Source organism: Triticum dicoccoides, chromosome 5A (genome assembly GCF_002162155.2).
Source record: "Triticum dicoccoides isolate Atlit2015 ecotype Zavitan chromosome 5A, WEW_v2.0, whole genome shotgun sequence".
Lineage (NCBI taxonomy): Eukaryota > Viridiplantae > Streptophyta > Magnoliopsida > Poales > Poaceae > Triticum > Triticum dicoccoides.
In genome coordinates, this window is record NC_041388.1 from 257,167,809 (window position 1) to 257,182,227 (window position 14,419).

A 14,419-nucleotide genomic window follows, 5' to 3' on the forward strand; every position below is an offset into this window, starting at 1 on the left:
AGTAGATATACTCATATCTGCTCAAATCATATGTGAAGGTCGGAAAATAACGATACCCGCCGCGAGCCTCAACACTCATCGGACTGCATACATCAGTATGTATTATTTCCAATAAGTCAGTTGCTCGCTCCATTGTTCCGGAGAACGGAGTTCTAGTCATCTTGCCCATGAGGCATGGTTCGCAAGCATTAAGTGATTCAAAATCAAGTGATTCCAAAAGCCCATCAGCATGGAGTTTCTTCATGCACTTTACACCAATATGACATAAACGCTAGTGCCACAAATAAGTTTCACTATCATTATTAACTTTGCATCTTTTGGCTTCAATATTATGAATATGTGTATCACTACAATCGAGATTCAACAAAAATAGACCACTCCTTAAGGGTGCATGACCATAAAAGATATTACTCATACAAATAGAACAACCATTATTCTCTGATTTAAATGAATAACCGTCTCACAACAAACAAGATCCAGATATAATGTTCATGCTCAACACTGGCACCAAATAAAAATTATTTAGGTCTAAAACTTATCCCGATGGTAGATGTAGAGGTAGTGTGCCGATGGCGATCACATCGACTTTGGAACCATTTCCCACGCGCATCGTCACCTCGTCGTTAGCCAATCTTCGTTTAATCCGTAGCCCCTGTTTCAAGATGCAAATATGAGCAACAGAACCAGTATCAAATACCCCAGGCGCTACTACGGGCATTAGTAAGGTACGCATCAATAACATGTATATCAAATAGCTTTCACTTTTCCATCCTTCTTATCCGCCAAATACTTGGGAAAGTTCCGCTTCTAGTGACCGGTCCCTTTGCACTAGAAGCACTCAGTCTCAGGCTTAGGTCCAGACTTGGGCTTCTTCACTTGAGCAATAACTTGCTTGCCGTTCTTCTTGAAGTTCCCCTGCTTCCCTGTGCCCTTTTTCTTGAAACTAGTGGTCTTGTTAACCATCAACACTTGATGCTCCTTCTTGATTTCTACCTCCGTGGCCTTTAGCATTGCGAAGAGCTCGGGAATTGTCTTATCCATCCCTTGCATATTATAGTTCATCACGAAGCTTTTGTATCTTGGTGGCAGTGATTGAAGAACTCTATCAATGACACTATCATCAGGAAGATTAACTCCCAGTTGAGTCAAGTGGTTGTGGTACGCAGACATTCTGAATATATGTTCACTGACAGAACTATTCTCCTCCATTTTGCAGCTATAGAACTTATTGGAGACTTCATATCTCTCAATTCGGGCATTTGCTTGAAATATTAACTTCAACTCCCGGAACATCTCATATGCTCCATGATGTTCAAAACGTCTTTGAAGTCCCGATTCTAAGCCGTAAAACATGGCACACTGAACTATCGAGTAGTCATCAACTTTGCTCTGCCAGACGTTCACAACGTCCGGAGTTGCTCCTGCAGCGGGTCTCGCACCTAGCGGTGCTTCCAGGATGTAATTCTTCTGTGCAGCAATGAGGATAATCCTCAAGTTACGGACCCAATCCGTGTATTTGCTACCATCATCTTTCAACTTAGTTTTCTCTAGGAACACATTAAAATTCAAGGGAACGGTAGCACGGGCCATTGATCTACAACAACATATACATGCAAATACTATCAGGTACTAAGTTCATGATAAATTAAAGTCCAATTAATAATATTACTTAAGAACTCCCACTTAGATAGACATCCCTCTAGTCATCTAAATGATCACATGATCCATATCAACTAAACCATGTCCGATCATCACGTGAGATGGAGTAGTTTTCAATGGTGAACATCACTATGTTGATCATATCTACTATATGATTCACGTTCGACCTTTCGGTCTTAGTGTTCCGAGGCCATACCTGCATATGCTAGGCTCGTCAAGTTTAACCCGAGTATTCTGCACGTCCAAAACTGGCTTGCACCCGTTGTATGTGAACGTAGAGCTTATTACACCCAATCATCATGTGGTGTCTTGGCACGACGAACTGTAGCAACGATGCATATTCAGGGAGAACACTTGTACCTTGAAATTTAGTGAGGCATCATCTTATAATGTTACTGTCATACTAAGTAAAATAAGATGCATAAAGGATAAACATCACATGCAATCAAAATATGTGACAAGATATGGCCATCATCATCTTGTACCTTTGATATCCATCTCCAAAGCACCGGCATGATCTCCATCGTCATCGGCTTGACACCTTGATCTCCATCGTAGCATCATTGTCATCTTGCCAACTATTGCTTCTACGACTATCGCTACCGCTTAGTGATAAAGTAAAGCAATTACATGGCGATTGAATTTCATACAATAAAGTGACAACCATAAGGCTCCTGCCAGTTATCGATAACTTTTACAAAACATGATCATCTCATACAACAATTTATATCTCATCACGTCTTGACCATATCACATCACAACATGCCCTGCAAAAACAAGTTAGACGTCCTCTACTTTGTTGTTGCAAGTTTTACGTGGCTGCTATGGGCTTCTAGCAAGAACCTTTCTTACCTACGCATCAAAAACCACAACGATTTTTCGTCAAGTGTGTTGTTTTAACCTTCAACAAGGACCGGCCATAGTCAAACTCGATTCAACTAAAGTTGGAGAAATAGACACCCACCAGCCACCTGTGTGCGAAGCACATCGGTAGAACCAGTCTCATGAACGCGTTCATGTAATGTTGGTACGGGCCGCTTCATCCAACAATACCGCTGAATCAATGTAAGACGTTGGTGGTAAGCAGTATGACTTTTTTTGCCCACAACTCTTTGTGTTCTACTCATGCATATAATATCTACGCATAGACCTGGCTCGGATGCCACTGTTGGGGAATGCAGTATTTCAAAAATTTCCTACGATCACGCAAGATCTATCTAGGAGATGCATAGCAACGAGACAGGGAGAGTGTGTCCACGTACCCTCGTAGACCGAAAGCGGAAGCATTTAGTAACGCAGTTGATGTAGTCGAACGTCTTCACGATCCAACTTATCCAACACCGAACGTACGGCACCTCGGTGTTCAGCACACGTTCAGCACAATGATGTCCCTCGAGCTCTTGATCCAGTTGAGGACGAGGGAGAGTTCCGTCAGCATGACGGTGTGGCGACTATGATGATGAAGTTACCGGCACAGGGCTTCACCTAAGCACTACGACGATATGACCGAGGTGTATAACTATGGAGGGGGGCACCGCACACGGCTAAGAGATTGTCTTTTGTCCTTTCGGGTGCCGCCTTGCCCCCGTATATAAAGGCGGGAGGAGGAGGCCGGCCCCTAGGGGCGCGCCAAGTGTGGGGAGTCCTAGTAGGATTCCCCTCTCCTTTTTTCCTTTTCCGGAGTAGCAAAGGGGGAAAGAGAGAAAGAGTAGGAGAGGGAAAGGGGGGCGCCCCCACCACCCCTTGTCCAATTCGGATTGGCAAGGGGGGGGTGCCACCTTCTTTGGCTGGCCCTCTCTCCTCCACTAAGGCCCATGTTGGCCCATTAACTTCCCGGGGGGGGGGGGGTCCGGTAACCCCCGGTACTCTGAAACTTATCCGAAACTTCCCGAAACCATTTCGGTGTTCGAATGCAACCTTCCAATATATGAATCTTTACCTCTCGACCATTTCGAGACTCCTCATTATGTCCGTGATGTTACCCGGGACTCTGAACAAACTTCGGTCATCAAATCACATAACTCATAATACAAATCGTCATTGAACATTAACCGTGCGGACCCTACGGGTTCGAGAACTATGTGGACATGACCGAGACACATCTCTGGTCAATAACCAATAGCGGAACCTAGATACTCATATTGGCTCCTACATATTCTACGAAGATCTTTATCGGTCAAACCGCATAACAACATACGTTGTTCCCTTTGTCATCAGTATGTTACTTGCCCGAGATTCGATCGTCGGTATCCTCATACCTAGTTCAATCTCGTTACCGGCAAGTCTCTTTACTCATTTCGTAATGCATCATCCCGTAACTAACTCATTAGTCACATATTGCTTGCAAGGCTTATAGTGATGTGCATTACCGAGAGGGCCCAGAGATACATCTCCGATACACGGAGTGACAAATCCTAATCTTGATATATGGCAACTCAACAAACACCATCGGAGACACCTGTAGAGCATCTTTATAATCACCCAGTTACGTTGTGACGTTTGATAGCACACAAGGTGTTCCTCCAGTATTCGGGAGTTGCATAATCTCATAGTCAGAGAAACATGTATAAGTTATGAAGAAAGCAATAGCAATAAAACTAAACGATCATTATGCTAAGCTAACGGATGGGTGTTGTCCATCACATCATTCCCTAATGATATGATCCCGTTCATCAAATGACAACACATGTATATGGTCAGGAAACTTAACCATATTTGATTAACGAGCTTGTCAAGTAGAGGCATACTAGGGACACTATGTTTGTCTATGTATTCACACATGTGCTAAGTTTCCGGTTAATACAATTCTAGCATGAATAATAAACATTCATCATGATATAAGGAAATATAAATAACAACTTTATTATTGCCTCTAGGGCATATTTCCTTCAGGGGGAGGCTCGGCTCCTCTGGCGTTGTTGTGGTCTTCCTGGGCGTCGAGTTGCATCGGCTTCACGCGCTCCTTGCGCTTCTCAACTCCTGTCGTCTCAGCGCGTTGCGTGCGTAGGAGGGGGCGGCATGTGGATCTGGCCGGCTGCGACTGGATCCGGCTCGTCTGCGTAGGTGGCTCGATGTGGAGGGCTTCGAGGGCCGTTCGGCGGCTCGGCCTGGCGAATCAGGGGTAGGGTGGCAGTCCTCCCCTTCGGCTCAGGTGATGTGGTGGCTGTGGGCGGCTCACAGCGGCGCACCGAGTGTGGGTGCCAGATCTGACTGGGATTGGTCTGTTCTGGCTTGTCTGCGTCAGTCGGCGATGAGGAAGGAGGTGGCCTTGCATAGCGTTGGTGTGCTCGCTACGTTGGGGTGTGTGGACCAGCAGAGGTACTGCGTGGGAGTGGTGGTTGTGCTACTCCGGGTGAAAGCCTAGCCGGTGCTTGCTGGCCGGCGACGACGGCGTGTGTGGGCGTCGCTATCCTCCTTGGAGGTGTCGTCGGGGAGATCTGCGCATCCTCAACTCCCGGATCAAGATCTTCAGGTGAAAGCCAAGATCATGATGCAGGTCGGGCGGCAGCGGCGTCTTCAGCGTCGTTTTCCCTCTTTAGGGCGCCGTCTTGGAGATCTTGGTTCCATTGGTGCTTCCAGCGGGCTGGACGTGCACAACATTGCGGTCGGCTGGTATCCGTCCGGCGATGTGGGCGGTTTGGCGTTGCGACTCATGTGGCGACGACGATGGTGGAGAGCGGAGCTAGGCCGCGACTTGTCCTTCTGATGTCGGTGGTGCAGTGCGCCAATGGGTGCGCCTATGATGGTTTTGTGCCGTGAGAAAGAAGTCAAAGTTGCGGTCGGTGGTGCCACTGTGGCAACGATGACTCCATGAGAGTGGTTTTCAGCGGGCGGTGCTCTCTTGGTGTTGTTTTGGACTAGGTCGGTGTGAGGCGTGCAACTTTTCCATGTGAAGCTCTTTAGCAAATTTGGAGTTGCCATGTTCTCAACGCTTCGGTCGATTGTTTGGCGTTTGTGGCCAGGTCGTGCGTGCGTGCCCCGTGGGGGTTGTAATCTAGGTTTTTGGCCGGTTTTCCTTTAATTAACCGAACAACTCTCTTCTGTTTAATTAATAAAAATGGCAAAAAATTTGCCTTGTTTCAAAAAAAATGTAGTGAAGGAGGTCCTAGATCAGCAGGAGTTGGCGTTCGCCACCGCCATGTAGTTTCCTTCTTCAGTTCCACTTTTTTGTAAATAGCTCTTGTACTCTCTTTTTTCCAGAAGAATAGAAATTGACAGTGCTCCTGCCTGTTTTTATCTTTAATAGTAATAATAATCGTGATAGCCAAAACTTGCTTATGAGACTTGTCCGATAGACATGATAATCATGGTGCAAGAGCAAAGCGCGACAATCGCCTCGAAGCAAGGCAGCCGCGATGATTGACACGAGCTGCCTCTATCTGCTAAAGCTAGGCGTGCAGATTTACAAGGAACAGAACAGGGCACAGAAGCTGGCAAGCGTGTGCTCCAAGTGAGGCGGTCGCGATACCTGTCGACCGGTCGATCGACCCATTCCTTTCGCCTCACCGGCTCCGCATAATTATACGCGCGCGTGCGTGCGTCCATGCACGCCGCCCTGATGGTCCCAGCTCAGCAGCCCGCCCACCACGGGCACGACGGACGCCCCCAACCAAACTACTCCGAGCAGCTCTCGCGCTTTTGCGTCTTGGTCGCATGCATGCGTTTGCTTTCAGCTTCAGCTGGCATGGAGGAAACAAGTATACAAATACAATGCGCCGTATCCCATCATTCTGTCCTGGCAGGCACAGCTAAGCGCGTGCCTGTCTCGACGCCTTTGAGGATCGATCGCCTCTCCTCCCTCCTCCCTCCTCCATGATTCCGTCCGCTCGCTTTCTCGGCGCATCGGACACTAGGAACAGGTTAACGCCACCCATGACTTGTTTACTTCTCCTCCCACTAGTTAGTTTATCCATCCCCACCGGTTCCTGATTCATTCAGTAGTATACAAGTAGCTTGTAGGTAGCTGAGTTACCCCTGAATCACAGCGGCAGCGCTCGTAGGTAACTGTACGTATTTTGACATTCTCGGCTTCTCCAGGTGTGATGTGATCATGTGAATAATGGTGGACTCAAATCTTTACGTGTTCATTCATTTTGTGGTGCTCAGTTTCCATGTTTAAAGAACATGACATCTCAAGGACGGATGGGGTCAGCGAGAAAATGCTCGCGCGTGTCCTTGTTCTTGATGTCTGTTTTTGTTTCGGGGGCGCCGTACAGCATATTAATAACATTGCAATTATCGCCCCTTATAATTTATTACTCCCTCTATAGTGGTCTAAAGTTTTTTTTTTTGGAAACGTATAGTGGTCTAAAGTTGATCGTAATGAAAGTATTATAAGCGGTATCATGCATATCAACTAGACTTTTTAAGTGATGTGGCACACAATTAAATGAGGAAAAAGAGGGTGTGATGTCATATTATGATACCGTATCATATTAAATGATGTACTACTTTGTGCCATGCATGATAATTAATAAGGCAACCTAAGATACTAAGGGCCTGTTTGGTTCCAATAAAGGCATGTACAATGGTTGATAAGATAGTCTTATCTTAAGTCTTGCATGTAATTTAGAGAAGACAAAAAAATATGTCTACAATGGATCATATCTTAGCCTTATCTTAAATAACTAGCTATTCCTAAAAATATGGTGAGACAAATTGTGATAAGAGATCATCTTTTGTACATGCCCTAAGTCATCCGATTTATAAGTCAGTCCGTTTGGTTGTCACCTGACTTATAAGTAACCTGACTTATAAGTCACGCCCGTTTGGTTGTCACCTGACTTATAAGTAACCTGACCACACATTTCCACCTTATTTTTTATGTAAAGGTGGTGGGACCCACGTAAAAGGGGGTGACTTATAAGTTTTAAGTTAGGGTGAAGCAACTTATGACTTATAAGTTGGGGTGACTTATAAGTTGGGTCTGTTTGGCAAAATAAGTCACTTTTTCACTTTTCGACTTATAAGTTGGTGGCTTCTTTGGAACCAAACATAGTTTAACTTATGATACTATGCATTATGAATGTAATATCATATACTAATATCATGTGCATGATACTAGTATATGATACTCCCCATTACAACCAGCCTAAGTGGGTGTTTGGTTCCAGAGACTTTTTTATGTTGGGACTAGAAAAAGTCCCTAGCAAACCAAATAGGATGGGACTTTTTTGGGACTTTTTGCTAAAGTCATTAGAAACACCTCTTTGAGAGTTTTTTTTTTAAAGTCCTAGAAACTAGAAAATGTCCTAGGACTAGAGAACCAAACACCACCTAAACGCTCTTATATTTCTTTGTCGAGGGGTACCTTCTATTTAGTTCTTTTTTATTTTTGCGGCTGAACCTTCTAGTTCTTTCTTAAATAACTTCCCGACATTGACATCCAGGAGGATAGGCCGGTTTCAATAAGGGAGTCGCGACAAGCGAGTCGACAGCTCATTGTGGTGGTGGCATTAGTCATCAGTGTTCCAAAGACCTTGATATAATTTTTATTATGCTTGGGGTGCATTTTGTACTTGTAATGCATTTTTCTAATAGATACATGCCCTTTTTAAAAAACAATCATATAAATTATTCCTACGATATTTCATACGCAATTTCAAAGAAAAAATTTCACGCGATTGATACAAAGTTTTTTTGTTACTTTTGTTTCTGTGACAACTATACCATGTGAGAGGCCTGACTTCACCCGTTTTAGAGTAAAAAAAATCATGCAAACCAACTTGTGGTTTGATGGTTAGAGGGACAGTGGTATCCTGAGCCCATCAGCGTTCAAGTCCTAGTGCTCGCATTATTCCTGAATTTATTTCAAGATTTTCGGCGATGCGCTTTCAGTGGGAGGAGACGTTCCCGTCGACGACGAGGCACCTACGTGATTTCGTAAATCTCAAAATGACATGCCGGCCTAGTCTCTCGGAGGTGCTCATAGGGATAGGGTGTGCGTGTGTGCGTTCGTAGAGGTGAATGTATGCGCGTATATATGAGCGTTTGCGTCTGTACTAATGTTAAAAAGGAGAGTAAAAAGATCATGTAATTCACACAAAAAACTTGGTAAAGGAGAATAATTACAATAGGTAAAAAATCCTAGGAAATACCTCCTTGAGCGCATTGCAATGAAAAGGAAAGAAACCCTGTTAAAATTCTAAGGCAAAATTATAAATTGTAGTGCCAGCTTTTGGCAATACAATACCAATGAGTTTCTTATTCTTGGGGATAGATATTTAGCTTACCTTGGAAATGTTCTTCCAAAGATTGGTTGATATTGGAAGAATTAGATAAAAATTATGGTAAATACTTTCATAAATGGTATTGTCATAATGGATATATTGTGTTTGACACAAATATACGTTCAACTACAAGAAATGGCCATTTTGCATGACCTCTACGCTACATAATTTGACCAAAATGTAACCGTTTAGGCATGTGATATCGACATAGCATTCTAACAACGAAATATCATATGTTTATATAAATTATTTTGCTTTTTGGCCAATTGAGAGATAATTATTTCTATTAGCCTTTTAACGAGCGTTCAATCATGAATGCGTGTGCAAGAGGATATGAAAACCTTGATCAGATGCCTATCACGGTTACACGAAAAATACATGTTTATTGGTAAGCTAAGACATAATGTATTACCTCATGCAAATGTTGACTAACATGTCAGTGGAGATATGTACACACAAGTGCCACGTCAACCGATGTTGAAGACACATTGGTGAAGATGAGGGGTATGTTGTATCAGGTTTCAAGGGTTAGAGGTTGTAAGGACACTTTCCAAAGTCCATAATGATGGTTTAGTACTCTTCATCACTTACTAATGTGAATCACTAACCTTTTCAACCATTGCAACCTATGCTCTCTAGGAATGACTTAGAAGTTTTGAGAAAACATAACCATCTAGTTTGATTCGTTCCCAGCCATGCAATGACCATCTTAGGGTAATTTTTTTCCAACTGATATCCAAAAATTGCCTGAGTAAAGCTAAAATAGTTATGCTCGAGATAACAAAGAAAAAACAAATGCAAATGGAGAATCAAAGTCGAAAAGTGATATCCTTGCTTCCAAGTGAAGTGATTTTCTTGGTGTGTCATTTTCTTCGATCCTGCCGTTCCTAGCTGGAGGCGAAAATCTCAGTGTGTCTCGAGGGTACGCCCGTGAAGCTAGAAAGAATGGACAAGCCCGTGATCATTTAGCAAGGTTGCAAGAAAGGGGTGGACACCCTTGTAGAGAGTATTATCAACGGATCCTTGGTGTCTGGCTTGGTGGAGGAGACAAAGGGCCTCCTTCATGGGATGCAACGACAACAACTTTATGTACGTGCGGAGGTTAGTTAATGGCTCTGCACATTTCATGGCTCATATAAGAGTTCCCAACGTACAATTGTTTGGTTAGGTTCTGATGAGTTTTTGTAAGATAGTATGTGAAAATGACTGTAATCCTATTCATTGTTCATTTTGTGGGAAAAACTTTCAACATGTTCATCTGTTGTCATGACAGTACATAGAATATTAGAAGTAACAAAATATACATGTTGGACAAATATTGTTGTAGTAAACATTCGGGAGATTGTCGTGCTAAGATCCCACGGGACCAGCGCATTAGAACAACAACCGTCGACAAATAGAAGTGAAAATTGAAGGAATCCAACCCGTAGACACATGAACGAAGGCCAGAACCAAACAGATCCGCCGGAGACAAACACCGGCCGAATCCTACGAGATCCTTCAGAGTCACACCTCAACACACCCTCCAACGATGCTAGATACACCACCGGGGCGGGGGCTAGGTGAAGAGAACTTTATTTCATTTTTAGGGAGCCGCCATCGTCGCCTCGCCTTGGACAGAACACAAACTCTAACCAAACTAAAAAGAAAACGGAGTAGTTGCCCTCTCGCTAGTAAAGACCGGGATACACTGCACCTCCATAACTCTAAGGCCACCGAGTTAGTTTACCCGCAAAAAAGTCAAGCGGGATAAAAATAAATTTGTCGGTCCAAATTTTGGCACATATTTAAGTTTAATTTTGAACTTTCAGCGCTTGCAGGCTTTTAATTTTTTGAAACTCGATTTTGCAGGGGTTATGGAACTCATTTACGCAGGGTTTTGTAAATTGGCAGCGCGAGCGAAAAGCGGAGCAGTAACAATCGGTTGCTACATGGGATGGGAGTGTTTGCACAGCTGTACCTCACTTACCATGTGGTCCAGGTGTTTCGCCCCAGCCGCAGCCGCAGCACACAACGCACTCATCAACCAGAGCAGCCACTCGAGTCGGCTCGATCCCCAATCCCCTCTCCTCTTTTTCTCTTCCCCACGCCGCCTCTCCCCCTCCGCATCCGGCGCGGCGACCGGCAGAGGAGCCGGAGGAGGCGGCGGTTGCTCGGCCCCCTGCCCGCGGAGACGTAGACGACAACGGCGCCGAGGACGACGGTGACAGTGAGTCAGTGACAAGGCGGTGAGGCGTGGTGCGGGCCGACGATGGCATCGACCCCGCCGCCGCGAGATCTCACGCGCCTCGACCCCGCCGCCCCGCCCACGCGAGATCTCGCCGGTCTCGCCCTCGCCGCCGAAAGATCTCGCCGGCCCCGCCCTCGCCACGGCTCTCACGCGGCCACGCCGTCAGGTTAGCACCCGTGATCCACTTCCTTTCCGTGCTTCTAGAGTCCTCCTATTTGCCCCGTCCTGCTATTTCCTAGCACTTAATACTGGTAACTTGAATCACGTACTTTCCTCAAGTCCTTCAAATTCGATCACTTGGCATATTTGCCGTGCAAACTTTACACACTGTAATTGGAGAATTTTGTGGTGTCTGGCAGGCCAGTCGCCTGACCGGCGCAGTTCATCGTCATCCGCCTGTAAAGATTTCCTCCGCAAGTTTGTGGACAGCGAGCTTCTCACTGCAAGCCTAGAGGATTGGTTTTCTGGGGACAGCGAGGACTGCGGTTTCCGGAAGCCGGCTTTCGATGTTCCTTTTGACCTTGCGGAGCTGCAGAATTTTGACTATGCTTTGGAAGGTGTTACTTTTCAGCAGCTAGTGCGGATGCCCAACGCTCTTCATGCATCCACATCGGATGTTTTTGAAGCTACCGCGCATCTTGCCCTGGAGGATTTTCTGCACGCTGGCATCAAGGGGATGTGGGAAGCTTTCTGGGGTCCTGAGGAAGCTATGCCTTTCTCTGTTGCTTGCATACACAGCACGAGCTCCAGATTTTACCCTGCCGAGAAGGCTATTGGCAGCGGAAAACTCGATGGTGTCTGTGCGACAGCTGTGCTGCTCAAGAATTCAAAGCATTCACAAGGGAGGTGGGATCATATTGTTGTGTTGGCTTTGTTGAGACCTGATATTGGAATGGTTTCTGCGCAGAGTGACCAGCATCTGTCCCCTGCTGTCCTGGGGGAGGCGCTATTCTTTGCACTTCGTGTATTGCTTTCTCGGAGCCTCAGCAGGTCCTCCACTGTCCTTCGAAATTCAGATTCTGTTTATGTGCTCCTCGTAGATTCACAGTTTGGAGGGGTGGTCAATGTCCAAGGCGATCTGAACAAGCTAAATTTTGATTTGAACAATGTTTATGAGTGTGCTGCTGAATGGATAAAAAAGGATGCCAAAATTACAGTTTCTTCCGTTGACCGGGTATGGAATAAACTTGGGAATGCTAACTGGGGAGACATTGGGACCCTTCAAGTTCTCCTTGCAGTTTACCACTCAATGGTCCAATTCTGCGGAGCACCAAAGTATTCTCTCGATGAACTGGCCACGGAGCATAGTTCCCGGTTACAGAGTCGAAGATCGGAGAGACATTTGGTCGACAGACAATCCAATGGAAACGGTCTGTTTCGGTTCCAGCAGCGAAGTCATTCTCCTGAAATTGTTGAAGTGCAGGAGGAAGGCACTGTAGATGTAAAACCAGATGAAATCTTGAAGCTTGAGATTGGGTCCATTGTCTTCATGGAAGATTCTAACTGCCAGAAGGGTTTTCAAATCAATGATATTCGAACAGAAAGTGAGCCTCCTATTTATGGTGCTGTTCCTGTGGAAGAGCCTACCAAATCCTATTTGCTGTATGTAGGTTCCAGTCCTTCTCATCTGGAGCCAGCATGGGAGGATATGAATTCCTGGTACCAAGTTCAAAGACAGACGAAAGTACTGACCTTGATGAAGCAAAGGGACATTTCTAGCAGATACATACCACAGATGGTAGCTTCTGGACGTGTAGGCCATCCAGGCCTGTGCAACAAGCCGAACTCCAGTGGGAGTTGTGGTCATCCACTGTGCAGCACTCCAATCCTTGTCACCTCACCAGTTGGGGAGACCATTTCAAATCTGATACGGAATGGATTGTTTGGTGTTGAGGAGGCTCTGAGATGTTGCCATGACTGTTTATCTGCTCTTGCTGCTGCATCATCTGCGGGAATCCGTCACGGTGATATCCGGCCAGAAAATGTGATCCGTGTCAGCAATGGTTCAAGGCAACCACATTTTGTACTTATTGGATGGGGTCATGCTATCCTAGAAGATAGGGATCGACCTTTGATGAATCTATTCTTTTCATCTACTTTTGCTCTTCAGGAAGGGAAGCTATGTGCCGCATCTGATGCTGAAAGTTTAATATACCTTTTATATTTCTCGTGTGGTGGAGTCTGCCCAGAGCTTGACTCGGTTGAAGGTGCACTTCAATGGAGAGAGGCATCATGGTCAAGGAGAGTTATACAACAGAAGCTGGGTGATGTTGCAGCAGTTTTGAAAGCATTTGCAGATTATGTTGACAGCCTTTGTGGGACCCCGTACCCAATGGACTATGAAATATGGTTACGAAGGTTCCGAAGAACAATAAATGAAGATCATGGGAAGGAGGTTGACACATCAAGTTAGTACTGCAGCACATGCTCTTACAAAATTGCAACATGGAAGATGAAAGAACAGTGTTTCATACCTTGTATTGTTGTTGTAGATAATTTATCTGTAGAGTTGTAGGTCTTGTGAAAGGTCCATATAGCTCATAGTACCCTTGTCGGCCTTGATCCATTTCACCTGACGGGTACTTGAAAACGTCCAATCTGGCGACCTGCTGCCGATCTCAACTTGGATTTCTGACTGTATTACCCTCCCAAGAATGCAGTAGAGATCCTCGAGGATATCTGCAACAGGATGTGTTCTGGAAATGCTCTTCTCCAAGGTGGTGAGCTGCGCTTTGGCTGATCTCCTCGGTCATCTTGATCAGTGCCTTGAAATGTTGAATTATAAGTGGTAGGCAAATGTGGATCTCAAAGTGTGTGGTATAGTCGGCAAATTTTTGCTCACTTTTCTTTTTAAAATTGCACCAGAATGGATTTGTGAATTGTGATTAGAGGTGGTGAGGCATAGTTAGCAGCATTTTGTTCTGACTAAATTATTCTTTTGGTGAGAGGGTGCAGTGGTCAGGTGCACCTAAGTTCTTGTAAATGCTGGTCATGGTTCAGCTGTTCAAATTCCTGTCCTGCAATTGCTGGGTGTTGATTTGTGCGTTAACTCTGACTTGGCCCGTGCGTGGAGAAATATTCTTGTGATGTTTTGGTTTGAATTGTCTCTTTGCACTATAATGATGTTTCTGTTTTTGCTACTACGTTTTGGTGTTTCTTTTCTTTTACTTCTGTTGCTATAAAAGCCTCTCTTTCACCGTAGGATGAGGCGTGAATGCCGTATTTTCTCAATGGAGGAACATGAATGTTGTTGTGCTATAATCTTGATGAAAATAAGGCTGTTCGTGGTTTCATCATTACA

At 45.1% G+C, this 14,419-nt stretch overlaps 1 protein-coding gene across 1 annotated transcript; it reads left to right on the plus strand.

The window, feature by feature from the left end:
• Nucleotides 1–10,890: 10,890 nt before the first annotated feature.
• Nucleotides 10,891–14,219, plus strand: LOC119300875. The gene is made up of 2 exons (XM_037577772.1): nt 10,891–11,284; nt 11,478–14,219. Exons 1-2 carry the CDS (start codon nt 11,140–11,142, stop codon nt 13,529–13,531), a joined length of 2,199 nt encoding a protein of 732 aa, XP_037433669.1. The 5' UTR covers nt 10,891–11,139; the 3' UTR covers nt 13,532–14,219.
• Nucleotides 14,220–14,419: the final 200 nt, after the last annotated feature.